Raw genomic sequence first — 18,299 nt, 5'->3', positions numbered from 1 at the left:
GCCCATGTAAAAGCAAATTACAACTCCTCAATATGCATGAAAACAACAGCACTACATTGATTATAAGTGCAAAAGTCCTGCTCTGCTTTGTCATTTCTTTTTGACTGAGAAGAGCCCAGACCAACCGCAAGCACCATGAGAAGACTTCTCCCCATACATTAGCAAACAGCACAGGTATTAACGGCTGTCAGAGAAAACAGGTGCATCCAAATTTACAAGCTACCCTGCCCACGTACATACTCATAAGGTGTCCATTAAATACTGCTTGACAAAGCAGTCTCATGATTAACTGGAGGTTTAACCAGTTTCCCTGTAGAGGAGCCAGGCAACGCATCCCATTCCCCTCCTCAGAAACACACAGTCCTGTTCTTGCTCTGGTGCATCCTGCCTCTTTCTGTAAGTCAAGAAGCTCTGTTTACCTCAACTTATGTCTCTCAAATAAAATAAAACCAGTTTCAGGGTTTTTTACTACTTTATTACTCCTGAGCTGTCTGCACTATCTTTTGCTTTACCCTGAAAGCCTTCCCTGTAGGCTGGGTTGATGTTGGTTCTTTTCTGAAGGGTATTTTCTTTGCACTACGGAAACATCCCTTCTGAGGACCACAGTAAGATTTACACCAGGACGTCTCATGCTCTCTCCTCTCGTATTGCACATTTTAACCCATACACTGATATCCAATATATGTGCTGATGCACTGGAATGGGATGACCAAGAAAGTTGTGGCTGCCCCATCCCTGGCAGCGTTCAAGGCCAGGTCGGATGGGGTTTGGAGCAACCTGCTGCAGTGGAAGGTGTCCCTGCCCATGGCAGGGGGTTGGAACTGGATGAGCTTTGAGGTCCCTTCCAATCCAAACCATTCTACAATTCTATGATTGAATTGAGCTGTCTGGCTCCATTAACAAATGAAACACTGGATTTGGACATATATTACTTTCACAAGTCCCAAAACGTGATCAGAAGAGTGACTTTCTGGACACTCTTCTCTCATTTCATCTCGTGTTTTTCTGTTGCACATTTTGTGCATTCCTAAAGCCTCATCTGCTCCTCCACATGCCCCACAAACATCCCAAGGCCCTTTGTAAAACACACTATGTCCTTAATTCAAAATACCAGTGACTTATTTGTAACAGAACTGCCATCACTCACACAAACCAGACACTTGGCATTTCAAAGGGACCTTTGACAGGACCTTTAAGCAGCCTCCCAGTATGCTTCATGAAGGCACCAGCAAACGTGTGTGCCAGCTACTCGTGGCTGTACTGGTCTCAGGTCTGATCAGCTACAGGCAAGGGGCTTCGCACAGACTGGGTTTTGAAAGCCCATGAATCAGACAGAAATTCCATCACATAATTATGAAATGTTCCCCTTCCCCAATTTTAAATCCTCTATTGGCTTTAATTAACTTGCCCTAAAGCAATAAGCCACGCAATGAGGTTGGCTTAAAAGTATAGAGCAAGTATGAAGTAAAACCCTAACAAGTATAAAGTGAGTTGTCTCTGCATAGCTCCCTACCCCACTCACATTTCAAGGTATGGGACGTTCTCCCCTCCACACCTCTTTTTTTCACCCCTGGTTCCTTAACATGTGAACTTAGCAGTATTTTACAGCCTGCCTCCATGAAGGAAAACCCACATCCCGCTACACAAAAAGAGAAATCCACCCACCCATAGATGGATAGGGCTTGGAGCAACCTGCTTTAGTGGAAGGTGACCCTGCCTGTAGAACTAGATGAGATTTAAGGTCTCTTCCAACCCAAACCATTCTAGGACTGTATGACAGTCATCCCATGCACAGGCAGAGGACTGGGCATTTCCTGGAGCCCGTGGACTATCTGCATGTATGCGGATCACTGCAGTGTGCACACTGCATGGGCACACCAGTAAATCCTTGTCTTCTCCCAAAAAACACCAAAGAAAGCAAGCACTGACCTACACCAATACTCTCCCACCGGTGATGGAGTCCACGGCTGGGTGCACCTATACCGCAACAATGCAGTTGTGACCACTCTGCTCTCTACAACCACCTGAAAGGAGGTTGTCGTGAGGTGGGGGTGGCCTCTGATCCCAAGGAACAAAGAATGGGACAAGAGGAAATGGCCTCAAGCTGCACCAGGGCAGGTTTAGATGGAGCTGAGGAACAATTCCTGCCCCAGAGGGTGCTCAGACATTGGAACAGGCTGCCCAGGGCAGGGCTGCAGTCACTGTCCCTGCAGTGCCATGGGTTAGTGGTGGCCTTGGCAGTGCTGGGGAGCAGTTGGACTGGATGAGCTTAAAGGGCTTTTCCAACCTGGCTGATTCTGTGATTCTAATTCTAAAAACTGCAACTGCAACAGTAATTTAAATCCATTAAAGCTTCTATTTCTCCTCAACAAGAGTCCAAACAAATAACTTTGATTTCTGTAGCTGCTTATTCCTCCCCCCTTCCCCCCCCCGTTTTTTTGCCTTATTGCAACAGGCCAATCCAAGCAATCTCAGGCATCTATTTATGGCTGGTCTCAGTGGTGGAAGTGGCCAAAGCAGATCTGGTCTGGAAAGGCTCAGACAGGAGCACATGGATGCAATTAGCCAAGGATTAGAGCTGCAAATTTCTGCTTCTTGAGAAAAAGTCAACTTCCAGATATTATCTCAAGCTGGAGACTGAAGATCTTCAATTTTAGTACACAAGTGACACAATCCTATTCTTTGCACTTGTGGAGGAGTCTTAAAGCTGTTAACCGAGGCTGTGATTTAATTGTGCGCGCACTTGGTCTCCCATGTCCGGCTGGTGCTGTAGAGAAGTGAAAATACATTAAAAACATCACTTGGAAATTCTGACCTGGATGAAACCAGGAAAATTTAAATCTTTTGGGGAAAAAGAAAAGTTAGCCGGGAGATTTCTAGGCCATGACATAATCATCTGTTCAGCATGGAGACTTTTTGAAGCTTATCCTATCCATACCTTTTGAGGCTTACCAATTATTAAGGGATGGCTTCTTCTCACTGCCGTACGTCTCTGCAGACCCGCACAAAAAGTGCTCCAGCAACAGGACTTTGCACTGTCTGCACCATCTAGTTAATAGGCACAGCGAGGCATTTCATCTCACTCTAATTCCTACCCTCTAAAGGCTCCCATTCGTCACCTGCGCTCACCTCAACACATTTTAGCCTGCTATTTAATTACTTTAAAGCTGGAGTGATGGTGGTCTTATTTCTTCCGGTCACTCTTCTCTTTCAGGGGTTTGCTGCTGGCTCCCCTACCAGCCCCTGCACATCTAAAAATCCAGCAGGAAGTGCATTGCCTCTGACACACGGATAATATTTGAGAGCCGTGGGTACACTGCTTTTGGGCTGATGTGTATATCAAGTTTCAGTCCAGTCAAAAGCCAGCACCATCTTTTCACTGCTGCCCTTTTCATTTAGTTATCTTACTGAAGTCGTATCTCCCCAGTCCCTTGCCAGAGGCTACCAGCTTCCTGCAGAGCCAGAAACAAAGCTCAGTCTTAAACAAAGGGGGAAAAAAATCACAACCTAAAGTTGGTCACAGTTACTGTTATGGAGCCCTGCAGGTTCTGTAGCTGCGACCAAAGCAAAGGCATGCTGCGGCTTCTGTGCCTAGCGTCACTGGCCAGCGAAGCCATCAGTAGCACCGCAAGGCATTGCCTTTCTTTCAAGTAGTGTTAAACCTTGTCACCGCTGGTTTTAGGCACGTTCTTTTCCCTGCTGCCATCCAAATAACCTCCAAAACCAGCTGAAATGGTCAAAAACAATGCAGGAGGATGAAGGAACACAAGTACCACCATCACTAGTGACAGCTACCACGAGCTTGCTGCCCATGCAACACAACCTTCCCAGAGCATCTTGTCTGAGTTAAGCCCAGGAAAAAGGGAACATGAGGATGACCTTTCCTCCCTCTCAGCATAACCAGTAACAGCCTGCTCTCATAACACAACACAACTGGTTTATATATCTCTTAATAGCAGAAAATGCATGTAGAGGTGTTAAAAATAATTGATATAATAAAGCTTCAGCAGCACAAACCAGGAAGAAACTGGCTTTACTGCAACTGCTCTTATGCTACATAGAGAAACCAACCTGAATTAGATGCTTAGTTAAGCCATGACCTTAGGCAGGAGAAGTTAGAAGAACAGGTTAAACACCGAGTACACAGAAAAGTTTTAAATAAGAAGACAATGTTTTATGTAAGTTTTCTTTCTATATAATAAATATTTGTTAAGGTGCTGGCTATTTCCCTTGCAGTTAAGCAGCAATACCGAGTTCCTCAGCAGAGCCAGGCTCTCAATGTGCAGTACTTTCTGAACTCTAAAGCATCTCATAGACAAGCCTTACGCTTTATAAACTTAATTCTTCAGTTGCTTTTAGCTTGACATCTTTAACATGAAACTCTCCATATTTATTACTCAGGTGCTGTGGAGGAGCAGATATGTGCATGCACAAACACACTGAGTGGTGGCAAGGAACTTAGTACCAGTGTAAATGTAAAAATGGGTTCAAGTAAGCCCAGCTAATGTCAGTGCAGTCCCCTGCAAATGCTTAATCATTTCTGTGTTTCTGAACCAGGACCTGGAGTCCCAGAAGTATCTGTTGTCCTCCCAGTAAAAAATCCAGCTGCTCTGATAGATGCTAAGGCCTGAAAATAAGGAGCACATGAGCTTTGTCAAGTTTCTGGTGCTGGTGTGGGGTTTTTTAGGTTTAAAAACTCATCTGTGCTGTGCTTGCCCACCTCAGAGTTCTGACTCTGTAAAGCTGCACTGCGCTGTACTGCTAATTCAGGTATTTCACCAAAATAAGCACCATAAAACCCCTTGCTTGGGTCCTGAACTCCAATCCTAGATTTCCTGAAGTGTAACAGCCCATCAGCTTCTTTTTAAGGGAATTTCAGCTTAACTCTTGTGCTTTTCAGTGTGTGACAGCCAAATGCACACAAAAGCAGAACCAAAACTTGCTGAGAATCTCAGCAGAATCAAGGCACCTTGAGGTGATTGTACCTCCAAGGTAAAACATTTTAGTCTCTATCACCCGTCTTACTGAGAAACCTCAAGAGGCAGGGTGACCACAAACAACTCTGACTTATAAGATGACCAAATGCCACTGGACTTGTAAGAAAATGGCATAGAGCTGCTGTTGACTGCCTCTTCCCTCTATTGTTGAAAACAAAGCTACCTGCCTCCTCCTTCAAGGTCCCTGGAGGCTCTTCCCTTCTTTTAATCTTTAGTTCAGTATTCAAAGCTTGACCATTGCCTCTGGCCCACTACTCTGATCTTCATCTGGGTCCGAGGAAGGATCCTGCTGTCTTATCTAGGAGGTATCTTAGCAAGGAGGTATCAAAACAAGGTCATAACACACTGGTCTCCTCTGTCCTCTTCAGAAGGATGAACAACAAATGGATGTATGGGTAGTCCAACACATGAAAGACATCAGAGGAAATGAGAAAGACAAAAGCAATGAGGATTTCCTGGGCTCCTCTCTCCCAAAATCTCTAGGCTACACCAGCGATATTTGGGCAAACTGTCCAGAAGGTTGCAGAAGTTGGTAAGGAAGATGAAAAGGACCTATTATAAACACAGGATAATTGGAAATCTCAGCTGACCACAGGTCGTGTGGGTCCATATCTGCTCTAGTGGAAGGTGTCCCTGCCCATGGCAGGGGGTTGGAACTGGATGTGCTTTAAGGGTCCTTCCAACCCAAACCATTCTACGATTCTATAACAAACTGTATCACAGCACCCACAGAGCATGCATCTGTTACACGTGGGGTATGAACGCACAGAGCAGTGTCCCAGCTCCATATACACATAACTCTAAATGTTCAGAGAACTCATTCAAGTGGTACTTATACTACTTAGATTAAAAAGAAGAGAATAGTACCGTGGCTTTTACACCTCTGTTTTAACTAATGCATTTCAGAAGGGGACAGAAATACTTCCCTTGCAGGTTTCTCTTTCACAGGCAATAAGGAGAATAATGATTATACTCATGATGGCAAACTGGGCTTCTCTGTTTACAAAGTGTTGAGTTTTCATCAAAGGCACTTTTGCACATAAGAAACATGCAATCAAACCAGGGAGCATTTCATCTGAAGCACTCATTCCCTTGGACAACCAGGGCTGATGGTTCTGTTGTTGTCTGGGTTTGGTTTTTAGGCATCCAGGCATCTCCCAGCCACCACACAGGCACCAGTGTCTTCCTGGATCAGGTCCTGGATGACAAGGGCTGCCAAGCAGCTACAAGGACAATAAAACACGCTGTACTACTCCTAACCTTCATCTTTGGAGTACTGCATTTGAGCTGCTGAGGCCTCAAAATGGTGCAATCAGACCAGCCACCAACCAAGCTGACATTTCATTTGCCCCACTTAGTTATTCTTATTAGATGCATTTCCTGGAAGCTACTGGTAAGTGACAATTTATTTCTTTGTTTTCTTTCTTTTTTTTAATTTCATTTAAAACCAATCACAATTACTCTAATCTGAAAGGATGCAGTCTACCATGTCAGAACCAGCTCAGTCCTACAGCCGCACAGGGAAAGGTTCTAAGTTTCCTGGCAGCAATGAATCAGTCTCTTTCTTTACATGTGCGCTGGAAAACGCAATACTGTTGTACCTAATAATTTATTATACATTCTCTTCATTATCTTTATGAAATATCTGCTGTCTAAATCAGAGCTAACAGAGACCGGGAGATGTGCTGTTCAGGGTAGTTCAGCAACCAGAAAGACCAGGAGTGAGTTATGACTTCGCAGCATTCGTGTTTTTCTTCTTTTCCTCCCTTTTTATCACCTCCTTCCCCAATTCTCCCCCATTTTTAGGCCTCACTGGAATATCTGAAGTCAAACCCGAGGTCCCCCAGCAGCTGCAGGGTCAGCAGAAGCCCAGCTGTCTAAACTTTATTGGCAGTAAATGTCATTCTCGCACACAAACCGCGCGCCTGGAAAACCCAAAGGCACATCTTGGGCTATCACATCCCATCACGTTCCCCGACGAGATGTGAAAACTGAAATGGAAAACGTCAACAAAGTCCGGCCGCGGTGAGGAGCGGGGCATGCCCGCTGACAAGCGTGCCGCGGTGACAGAAATGGACTTGGAGTTGCAATTAGTAGCACTGTCATTTTCGGCCGCTCCTGCCAATTAATTAAGCCTGTCAAATGGAAAAGCAGCGGCATTCACATGATAATTTATATAGGGAGAGACTGGGCGAGCAAAGCTGCTGCTGCAGCCAACAAAATGCCCTCCGAGCACTTAAAAGGAAAATAAAATAAGAATCTAAAGGGGGGGGGGAGAGAGAAAGAAAGTTAAACTGTCCTTGTTATAATTGTTAACTCTGATCGCTCAAGTAGAAGATGGGCTGATTAAAACTCCAAAGGAGCCCCTAGCTCGCTTAAATCTCAGAGTCCGGAATGATAGAATCAGAGGAGTTTATTCATACCATTAAGCCCCAGAGAACTTAATTGAAAGAAGAGCATAGCCTGGACCTTGACAAGCGGGAGGTCACAGTAATTGCTGCCGGACATATTTAACATTAAGATAATCAGGCCATTAATTACCCTTTGGATCATTAAATCAGCCAGTTGCAAAATGAAATTTCTGCCTCTATTACTCACTTGAGAGACCACAGGGGTGGCTTTTAATTTATCAGTGAGCTTGAGATACAAAGGACCAGGCTTGGGGAGGAAGGAAAGGGGGAGAAAGGAGGGGGTTTGCTTCAGCAGAGGCAGGAATATCAATCCGCCATGCTTGGTGATCGTGGCAAATTAACTAGGTAAGATAACCTCAGCTTCTAAAGGCAGAAGCTGGGGGTATGTAAATAGATGAGGGCAGACAGGGAGATCAGAGCCTGCACACCACTTAGCAGGATAATAAAGGAAATCATCCTTGATTATCAGTGCTAATTTGGACACTGCCGGTAGCTTGTTATGCGTGTTCTGAGTAGCATTTAATTAATTCAATTGCTTGTTAATGAGGGAAGTGACATGTGGGGAGCAGATGCCACCCAACTGCAGATGGGTTCTGGTCAGCCCTTCACAATAAAATCTTTTTTGGTTTTTTTCTTTTCTTTCTAAATTTCTTTTTCCAAACACCCTTCCCCCAGCCCTGCAATGGGAAAGGTGTCAGGCATGGAGGAGCATTCAAAAGGCACAAAACACTGACCTCATCAGGCCAAGACCGGCTAGGAAACCAGACCTGACAATTGCGGATAGAGAGGTACTGATGTTCCCCCAGGCCCCATTTGTAACGCTGCGGCCTTATGCCAGGAATCGCAGACCAACAGGACTGTAACAGCAATCTGATGGCCAAAAGGAACAAGAAATGAGAGAGAAATGAAACAGAGCATCCTTAAAACATTCAGGATACAATACCAGGATCTTAACCACTCGTTTTCACTGGGCTTACCCTTCATCTGTGCTGTTTGTAAAGAAGGAATAGTTATTTCCATCAGTAAAGGAAACATGGTTTAATTGTTTTCCTCCAAGTTGCTTCCCAGTTATCCCCCAGAAACCACTGCACGCTCAGCATAGCTGACACTGGCCTTGAAACAGTGAGCCAGGCTTCAGATTAGGCTTGTAGGAATCTGCTAGATATAGTCAAGCTGGCACCATTAAATTCAGTTCATTAGTGAGTGAGGGATCAAACTGGATCTTACATGGTAAGGTGAAAGTCAATTCCCAACACTGCCGACTCCTAACTCCGGCCTTCTCATCACCTTTGGTAACCAGGATAAACAGGGTGACTGCCATGCAGACAGACTACCTGAGCAAAACTGCTGCACATGCTCCAAGCTCCACTTAAAGGGCTGCTGCTTGGGGCCATCTGAGCTTCTACTACTCATCCCTCCCCTTAAAAATACATTTTCAGTGGAGTTGGAGGTTCTTCCTATTTGAGTATTCTCAGAAAGATGCAAGAATGGTGGAGCCCTTCCTTCGCCTTGAAGGTCTGCCCATAGCTGATACAAGTATTCAGCATCACTTGAGCAGGACAATAAAAAGCGTGGCTGAGGTGGTACCTGGATATGACACTGTCCTCTCTCCTCTTGGCCAACTGTCTCAGTTGGAAAACGCCAACAGTATCTTAAGAAGTTGATGGTGGCAAAGCAAGGCTGCAACCCAGAAGCCACATGGGCAAGAATCGTACATGGAGAAAGCAAAACATGTGAGGTGTGTCCAGAAAAAAGCTAAAGATCTAGTGGGAGAGCTACATTCAAACACAGACAGGTCCAGGCAAAATACAGTGCAGACTCCACAGGCTGGCTTCACCCAAATCCCACATTCCTCCGCGGAGCAGTTCTGCCCCACTGCACTACTCCTGTGTCACACCACTCCAAATCAATGTTTTAAGAGTGTGCTTAAATACTATCAATAGCAATTAGAGGGGATAATCCTGATCTCATCCCCAGACCCGGTTAATTGTCGCAACATTGATTTACTCTGATTTGACTTCTCACTCCAAATTAAACCCGCATTACCAAAGGAGGAACCGCAGGCACACTCTGCCCATGCCCCCCTCCTCTCCAAGACAATAAATTTCATATTGAATACCTCTGGAAGAAACCCAGCAGTTGTTGCAGGATCCATACGCAAAGATCTTTTTCCTCCCCTCACCCCCCTTCTTTTTTTTTCTTCCTGCGAGTAATTAAAAGATGCTTTTCTTGACTAATGATCCCCCTGTTTAGGAATGGGAAGTCGATACTCCTTCACCAGCAGTCAGCTTCAATTTGTCACAGGGCTCCTGAAGTTTGAGCAGCGGTTCTCAGGGCTGCTGGTAATTGCTGGAACCAATTACCAGCTTTCCAAAGCTGACCTAATCAGGGACCCACGGACACCACCGCTCAGAGGCCAGCTGGTCCCCCCTCACATCCATGTACTTGCCTGTGCTGGGTTTGCTGCTGCTTCACCAACTCCTGCTCTCAGGGAGCTCGTGTTCATTCCTCTTCCCTTCCCGTCATCACACCCAACATCCTCAAACTGAACTTTGCCTCAAGCTACTGCTTTACTCTATGCTGCTTCCATGGGGATCCCACTGCACCTGTGCTGCTTCCCAGTTTGATGCTACAGGCCATCCAAGGTGTTGCCTTTGATCCAGAGGCAAGGAATGACCTGGATATCTGCTTGTTACTAGCTGCCTCTCAGACTCGATGAGACTTGGACCGTGTTCATGTTACAGGACATACCTGGGCAATATGTCCTTGATGAAAGCAACAGGAGTAATGCTTTTTGCTATGAAACTCCCAGGCTTTGAGTTCATACCCTCCAATCCCAGTTTCTGACCTTGTATCTAAATACGTTTCCAGGTTTATCTTTCCCCATGACTTTCTCAGAAAAGTTTAAAATGAATTTGAATGGATGAGGGATGGGCCATAAGCTGTACTCACAGCCTGGCACAGCTCTGTTTGTAGAAATATTAGTGACATGGTCCTCATTAAGACTCCTTAATTATGCCATGACCTAGAGTAGCCATCTGGCAATCCCTCCTGCAAAACATCATCTCCCCGGGGCTCTCCGCCCTTCCCTGTACAACAGGAATGCAAGGGATGCCACCGCAATGACTCAATGATCAGTGCCAACTACTCCCAAGCTTGAAAGGAACTCCTTTTGAAGCCAAGTCAAGACTTCCAGGCTTCTTTTAATCCAGCATGTGAATGCTCCTTGAGCCTCCAAGCCCAACAGATTCAGTGTCTGTGGAAAATTCAGTAACTCTCTTATTTTCCTCTAAAAAGCCTGTGGGTTTCCACCAATGGCTTCATCTCCAACAGGAAGATGCAGCGTGGAATCAGGAAAACCATGTATGTGCTCTACATACATGTATCCCCTCTATAAGTGTGCATTAAGAGAGGGTCCCCAACAAACATCCTTGGGGAGCTGAGATTTGGAGTTCTGGTGGAGGAGGGATGGAGGGAGTCCAAGGATATTTGGAGATCAGAGAAGAAATAGGTATGCAGCCAAACTCCCGAAGGGGAAGAAAGCTGAGAGCTGGTGCTGGGGAGCTGCTCCTGCCCATGCTGATGAGCTTTGGGATCAGCCAGAGTCTAAAAGCCACTGTGTGAGGAGGCTAACACACCCAATGTGCTCCTGCTCTACAGAGCCCTATCAGATGGGAGAGGGAAGTACTCCCATGTGTTCCTCCTGAACTTGTTCATACCCCATTCCCTTCTGCAGCCCCACTCTACTCGCTTGGCTTTTCCCCAGTCCCTCCACTTCTGTTGCCTCTTCCCCCTTCAGTCCCTCACCAACAGAAAAAGGGGGTTTTGTTTAACCCTATATCACATCCATTGTAGCTGCTTCTGATTGGCCTCCTCAAGCCAAACTGCAAACAGTAGTGAGAAATGGAAGGCATAACTTACAGCTAAAGGACTTGAACTTAATTTTTTGCCACATCTTGGGCAGAAGGACTATGATGCTGGTAGAGACTGCAGCAGAGGCACACGCTAAAAAAGCTTTCAGGTATTTATGTGAAAAAGACCACTTCAGTCCCTGCTGGGGGAGCAGCAAAGCAAGACTGCAATTGCTTTGTGGGAAAACTTGCACATAACCCTAGTTCGACTTCCAGCAGCTCCTCTATCACGTAAGTGTGCACTTGGACACAGATCTGGAAAGATGCAGTTATAAAATGCATCTTTCTGTCCAAAAATGTTATAGTGCAGAAAGGAAAATGTGATTCTGTCACTGAAACACAAGCAGCTGAATAGAAACATGAAGATGGAGAGAAACAACGAAGAATTAAAATAAGCCCTGAGCAGGAAATACAAAGAGAACAAAGTTGATTTTCTTTAAGTATCCAATTCCAAACACAAACCCCTGGATCATTGAATTCAAATGGATGGTTCTCTTTCCAGTCACATGTATTTCAGATTTCTCATTACAACATCATTACTATATGAGTACTAAAATAATGTTGCTTTTTAAAAACATCAAAATCCAATTAAGAGTAACCCTTTTTTCCTATTAAGTATTTATAACTGTGGTATCTCTCCAGCTCACTTCAGTAGTAAGGAGCAACATGTATTTGTTAGGCACAACAATATAAGGTCTTTGGATTAAAGGGGTACTAATGACTGAAAGGCAGCATTGATTTCAATCTACCCGATGAAATCATTATATTCACTAATAATATACACTTATACAGCAGACATACAGGTTATGCATGAACAAAACCTCTGCAGAGGTCTCCCTGAACATTCTTACACGTCGCCATTCATCTAAGTAGCCTGATTAATGTACTGGCTTCATTCTCGAAGATGAACCAAAGGTGGCACCACAAATTCATTTTTCAGTGCTAACGAAATAATGCAATAAGAAACACTTGACTTTATTACAGACAACAGCACAAACCTTGTCCTACACCACAGGAAGTGGCCCAGGTATATGCTCCCAGGTTATAATTTCACTTGATCTGGCACTGGAAAAAGCAGGATCCAGAGACATACATCAACAAACCCCCAACGTAATTCCCTCTGATTTCTCTCATACGCAGGAAGCAAACACAGAGCTAAACCTAAATCACATTGCTTGCCACCTGGGGACCTATCAGTGCTCCGATGTTGGGTATCCCGTGGGAGCTGCACCTATGACAGTAACAGTGCACTTCTGAAGACAACCTCAGAGTCTGGCCCAGCAATGCAAGAAGGTCTTTCTCCTCCCCAAACCCCTGCCAAAATGCAGTCTGCCAGAGGTCACTCTGCTTCTCCCCCAAGCCAATATGTTAGTTCTAACTAGCATCTGTATAATATGCATATCATAATGCATATGTAAGCATATAACTTACACCTCAAACCTACTCACATCAGGAAAGCATTTTCAAAATACCTTTCTTTGACACTCATTAGATAAATTAAAGATAAAACCCATTAGTTTTTGGTATGACAAAGTATTGCAGCCAGATTTTCACTGAGTTGAGCTATGAGTGGTAGGTAAAACACTGTTCCTATTGGAAACAGCACCCCCTCAACATATATTCTCATGTATATCATAATAGAAGTAAGCAAGACCACAGTGAGCAGGACTGGCACCATCTGTGCTGAGAACCTGATGGCAGGTACAAATTCCTGGGTGAGCATGAACTACTTAAGGCATAATAACTAATGACAAACCGAGAGACCAAGAGCAGAGAACTTTGTGGCTGATCGAAACAAAAGGATGCATTATGAGATCAGTCAGACTGAGGAACAGCCAGGCAGGAGGTTCCAGTCTCCCACTGTTTTGTCAGTCAGTCAACTAGCAAAAACACTGTAGAGCTGCTGAGGAAACCTTCACAAGAGTGGAAAAGTAATGGGGTCACTCATCTTTTGACATCTTTGACACATGTTTCTCCTCGACATGCACTGAAGAGAGATATATATATATACACACACACACACATCATGACTTTTACAAGGCATACTCCAAGGGAGAATTTGCAAAGGCCATGCTGTAAAACATTGCAACACCCTACCACCTCTGACTGAGAATCCCAAAGGAGGATTTATGTACTCACAGCTTGCAGTATGTGGAGGATCACATCCTACCCACCCGCTCTGTGCCACGGTGAGATGGAGGAAGCAAGCCTACCTTGTGGAGTCTGGAGAAGGTTTCATATGGCCTTGGCTGCTCTCCTCCCAAACGCTGTTTGCCAGCTCATTCCCAATAGAAGACATCACCTTGATGAGCTCTATAGGCCAGTCATCCAGGTCAAGAGAGCGGACCCGCGAGAGGTGTGTGCCAAGGTTTCGGTGTATACCTGAGCATTCGATGCATATAAGTGCTCCCAGATTCAGGCTGGCCCAGTCAGGGTCTGTGGGAAGAAGAAACACAAGCAATTAGACAACAAAACACCTAACAAAGCTTAATGTTTGTGGTTAAGGGGTTCAGCTCTGGGCGTATACTGGGCTGCATCAAAAGAAGTGTGACCAGCAGGCTGAAGGAGGTGATCCTGCCCCTCTGCTCTCCTCTAGTGAGACCCCACTTGCAGCACTGTGCAGTTCTGGTGTCCTCAGCATAACAAGGACATGGAGCTGTTGGAGCAAGTCCAGAGGAGGCCATGAGGATGAGAAGGGGCTGAAGCAGCTCCTGTATGGAGACAGGCTGAGAACACTGGGGCTGTTCAGCTTGGAGAAGAGAAGCTGCGTGGAGACCTCAGAGCAGCTTCCAGTGTCTGAAGGGGGCTACAAGGACGCTGGAGAGGGGCTCTTCATCAGGGACTGTAGTGATAGGACAAGGGGTGATGAGCTCAAACTGAAACAGAAGTTCAGGTTAGATATAAGGAAGAAGTCCTTCCCTCTGAGGGTGGTGAAGCACTGGCACAGGGTGCCCAGAGAAGCTGTGGCTGCCCCATCCCTGGGAGTGTTCAAGGCCAGGTTGGATGGGGCTTGGAACTAGATGATCTTAAGGCTCCTTCCAACCCAAACCCTTCTATGATTCACTCTAACCTCTATGATTCTATGAAAAATAATAAAGAATGCATGTGTCCTGTCCAAAAGCAGAGCTGGGAGGTCTCCAATCTGGTCAACTTTGCCCCATGGAGATACCAACCCTTCCGAGAAAACCCGTAAGGAATAAGAAAACCACTGGGGGTGGGATGGGGTGGTGCCCTCAAAAGATGTCTCACTGCACCTTCAGTTGAACGAAAAATATGAGTTAGAGAGAAAAGAAGAAAACACCAATGTAGTGGCAGGTAACTGATGATGAAGTAGTGGAGGAAGCCCCTCCTTGGGAATCTAGAGCCACTCATAACCAGTTACAAGGGAAAAAGGAGGAAAAAACTCAAGAGTGACTAGATAGGACGTCTCTGTTGCTGACTATATCAACTCCGTTATATATAGACTCCATCTATATTATCACCTACACATGGCTTTTACATCTAACACACCAAGGGTATGTTTTCATCTCCAAGATTAGGGAGATCATTCTAAGATGAAAATGTGATACTCTGAACAGTACCAGTCTTAGTGTATGAGCCAGGATTGCACCGACACACACACACAAATGAGAAGGCTGGGATAAACCTGGGAATTTCCAAGTCATTTCCCAAGACGGTTCACTTTCTTGTCATTGTACTGTGTTATTTAAATGCAAGTTGGTATGAATCTCCCTCCCCCCAACAAACAGGCATTATAACAAGTGCAATGAAAGGCATAAGGGAGGAATTTTTGGTGGCTTGTTTTCTCCCCTCCCCTGCTGTCACATCTGTTCTTCTCACCTTACCCTGGGCCCCTTGAAGAACTGTCTTAGCCTATCGCAAATGCCAAGCAGGAAAATTGGGATTAGTTGAGAGGGCAGACAATTTCTATTCAAATCTAAATAAGAAGACTCCTCCATCTCATTTCACTTGAGCAAAAAGTGTTTAAGAAGTTCCTGTCCATACCAAGTCTTATCCTAGGAATACACAGCATTTCAGACCTTCAAAAACCAAGATGAGCCAAAGCTCCAGACACGCTTTCCAAGTCCTTGGTAAGACAACCATGACAAGCTGCTTTCCTGCCTATTTCATCAGGTCACTTCTACCAGTTTTGGTGTCTTGGCAGTGAGGGAACCAAGAGTACATTTGAAACACACTAAAACCCCTGAAACACTGATTTGTTGGGAAAAGCTTAAGTAACAGAGTGGATACTCTTTGGAAATTTGCCCTCTGTGACTGGGAATGAAATCTCTGTCCCTGCCCTGCAACGGGTGCGGTGATCTTCACTAGAATAAAAAGCCACGAGCTCAAAGAGGCACAAACTCAGAATGAAACAAGAGAAACCCCACTCATTTCTAGTTTTCCAGTTATTCTAACTGAACTGATGTTAAGGACCCGTCCTCCCTCCCAAATCCCTCTGTGCTCTTGAAGCACATCTAGTGCATCTTCTACTAAATACATTTGTTAAATATTCCCCTACTTTCAGTGGCAAGTGCTGGTGCAATTGAAGCAGTGTCGCCAAAGCAATAGCCAAGAAGTTACATGGAAGTTTGTTAAGATAGTATTTTAAATGTCAACACTCTGCCACCTCACAGCTGAGTTGGAAGGTGGCAAACCAGGACACGCAAACGGTGAACTCATTACAGAGACCCAGTGAGAAACCAGACTTGCTGGTCTTGGTTACAACTGGCTAATGCAGAGGCTCTAACGAGGAGCTTGGACAAGTGACATTGTTCAATGGACTCTGGGAAAAACTGACACGCTGCCACTTACGACATTAATTCCAGTGTGTGCACGTGAAAACCTGTTCTCAAAAGGATGTGTGCTAGACAGCAGAAGTCACTACCCACCCATAATTAAGGCATCTCTCTCTTGCCATATGTAGTTGAGTACTCGTAAAATCTCATGCTTGAAAACTGTTAGCACCAATTTAGACTGAAAAGAAGCACAAGTGGTTACAAGTCATAACTATTCACACTGGGGTTTCTGGGTGCTTTTTCAAGAAGGTGATAAAAAAGTCAGCTCCCTTTACCTGCTGATGCTAAGAGTAATTGGGAACTGGAGGATGCTCAGAATACTTGTAAGCAGGTGGTAGGCTTTTCTCCAGTGCGCACATATCCAGATTTGATGGTAAAAGAGGAAAAAGCCTGTTCAATGCAGCTGGGGGCGTTAGGAAGGTTGCTTCCCCTTTTTACTTACAATTTGTCAAACAAAATATGAGCTCTTTTTAACATGGCTGAATGCATCCAGATGACAATTTTCAGCTGTACATATTCTTAAAAGATGTTTAGCCCTCTCCTTCTCTAAAAACCTCCTCCCCACTTTGACTTGCACCTCAAGCTGATTGATCATTTGAAGGTGAAAGCTCTTGGTGCAGCTCTTTTAGGAGAATAACACTTCCCCACCATCTCCTTCATCCTTTTGGACCTGTGGTGGCTGATGAAAGGCTTTGCCATGCTAAATCCTCATGAGTTCAGCATGTGTTAGATAGCTCTGGGCTGAGCAGAGGGAATCTTTAAAGGGAGGAGGAGAAAGGCCAGGGAAAGAAGAAGCAGGGGTGAAGGCATCTTGCAGAGTCACAGCAGAAGAGAGAGAAGAGTTTGCATCATTCCTATGCTTTGAGAGGTTTTTTCCTATTCTGCATATAAAGTTGAATCTTGTGATTGGTACAGCAGGCCTGCCAGGGCCACCCAAATGATAACTTCAGTGTTTGGCTCTCAGATACAAAATGCACCATAGCAAATTATTAGACTATTGGACTGGAAAACTCATGATAAGACTCTGTATCTTTAAGCCCTCCCCGTTTTCTTCTGCAACAGAAAAGACCTGATATTCCATGCTCTCCAGGTATCTTGAAAGTGACCCATATTTATCCTCTGCTCTGCTCTTTAAGACGAGAAGAACTAAAACCTTTTGGGGGCAGAAATTTAGCTGGGTTTACCTAAGCAATTTGATCATCTTCAGTGCCTTCTCCAGACAGGAGCCAGCACTGGGACTCCAACGCTCTGGGAAAAGGCAACATCAGTTTCCTTCTGAAACATGAAATGAGATCTTCTTGGGAAAAACCTCCAGCACTAAGGAGCATTTTACCTTATCTCCTGCTCTGGGATGGGAATGTTAAAAACGGACTTGGAAGAAGTTTACTCTGAGACTGCCAAAGGCACGCACATGCTGCTGGTGCTACCGCTGCTGATTAACATCCAACAAGGCAGAAATTCCCTGGTGAAACAAAGTGCTGCCATGACGTGCTAAAAAGGCAAAGAGCTCAAGAAAGAGAAAGAATGAGACTTCTGAAGTGGAAGATTGATGGCTCTTCAATAGAGCTGAGGGACAGCAACATCTCATATTCCTTTGCTCCCAAACATCTGGCTTTGTGAAGATGCAAACTATGTGAGCTTTCCACAGGAGCGCTGGTGTTTGTGATGCTAAATGCTCCAGGGGGTAAAGACTTGCCCAAGCAAGGCAGAAAGGAGAGAAGGAAATATAGCAAGGCCTGGCAAAAAACTGGCAGGCTGAGATTCGCCTCATGCCCGTGTTCACATTTTAAGATAAATTGCTTTGGAAATGTCTCAAACTTCTAAAGAACGATGGTAGCCTTAAAATCAGGAAGGCCAAATGGCAAGAAGAGTCCCAGAGGGTATAAATCATCCCCAGGAATACAAACAATTAAAAGGTTTCAGTTGAGATTCCAAATTCCTCTCTCTCCCTCCTCTGTACACTACAAAACAGAGCACTGACTGAGGCCAAAAAGGGCAGTCCAAGCCTACCCCCTCCCAGCAACATGTTCTTGGCACATCCTTCCTGCTGGCACCATGTACCTGTGGCCAACTTGACCCATGAAGCAACCTGGAGGAAAAGCAGCCTGGATGAAATGGGAATAAAAAACCAAAGGAAAAAGAAAATAAAGTGCTGCTTTCTCCGTGGACAATCATTTTCCTGAC

At 45.0% G+C, this 18,299-nt stretch overlaps 1 protein-coding gene across 2 annotated transcripts in view; it reads right to left on the bottom strand.

Moving 5' to 3' along the window:
* Window positions 1-18,299, bottom strand: part of AGAP1 (ArfGAP with GTPase domain, ankyrin repeat and PH domain 1) — a 320,627-nt gene that overhangs the window by 20,365 nt on the left and 281,963 nt on the right. For both annotated transcript variants that reach the window (XM_080632007.1, XM_080632008.1), the window contains one exon: window positions 13,533-13,755. In XM_080632007.1, the coding sequence (XP_080488133.1) occupies window positions 13,533-13,755 (223 nt within the window). The remainder of the gene's footprint in view (window positions 1-13,532; window positions 13,756-18,299) is intronic.

The sequence above is a fragment of the Psittacula echo genome (assembly GCF_963264785.1).
Source record: "Psittacula echo genome assembly, chromosome: 20".
Lineage (NCBI taxonomy): Eukaryota > Metazoa > Chordata > Aves > Psittaciformes > Psittacidae > Psittacula > Psittacula echo.
This window is presented reverse-complemented; position numbering and strand designations above follow the sequence as displayed.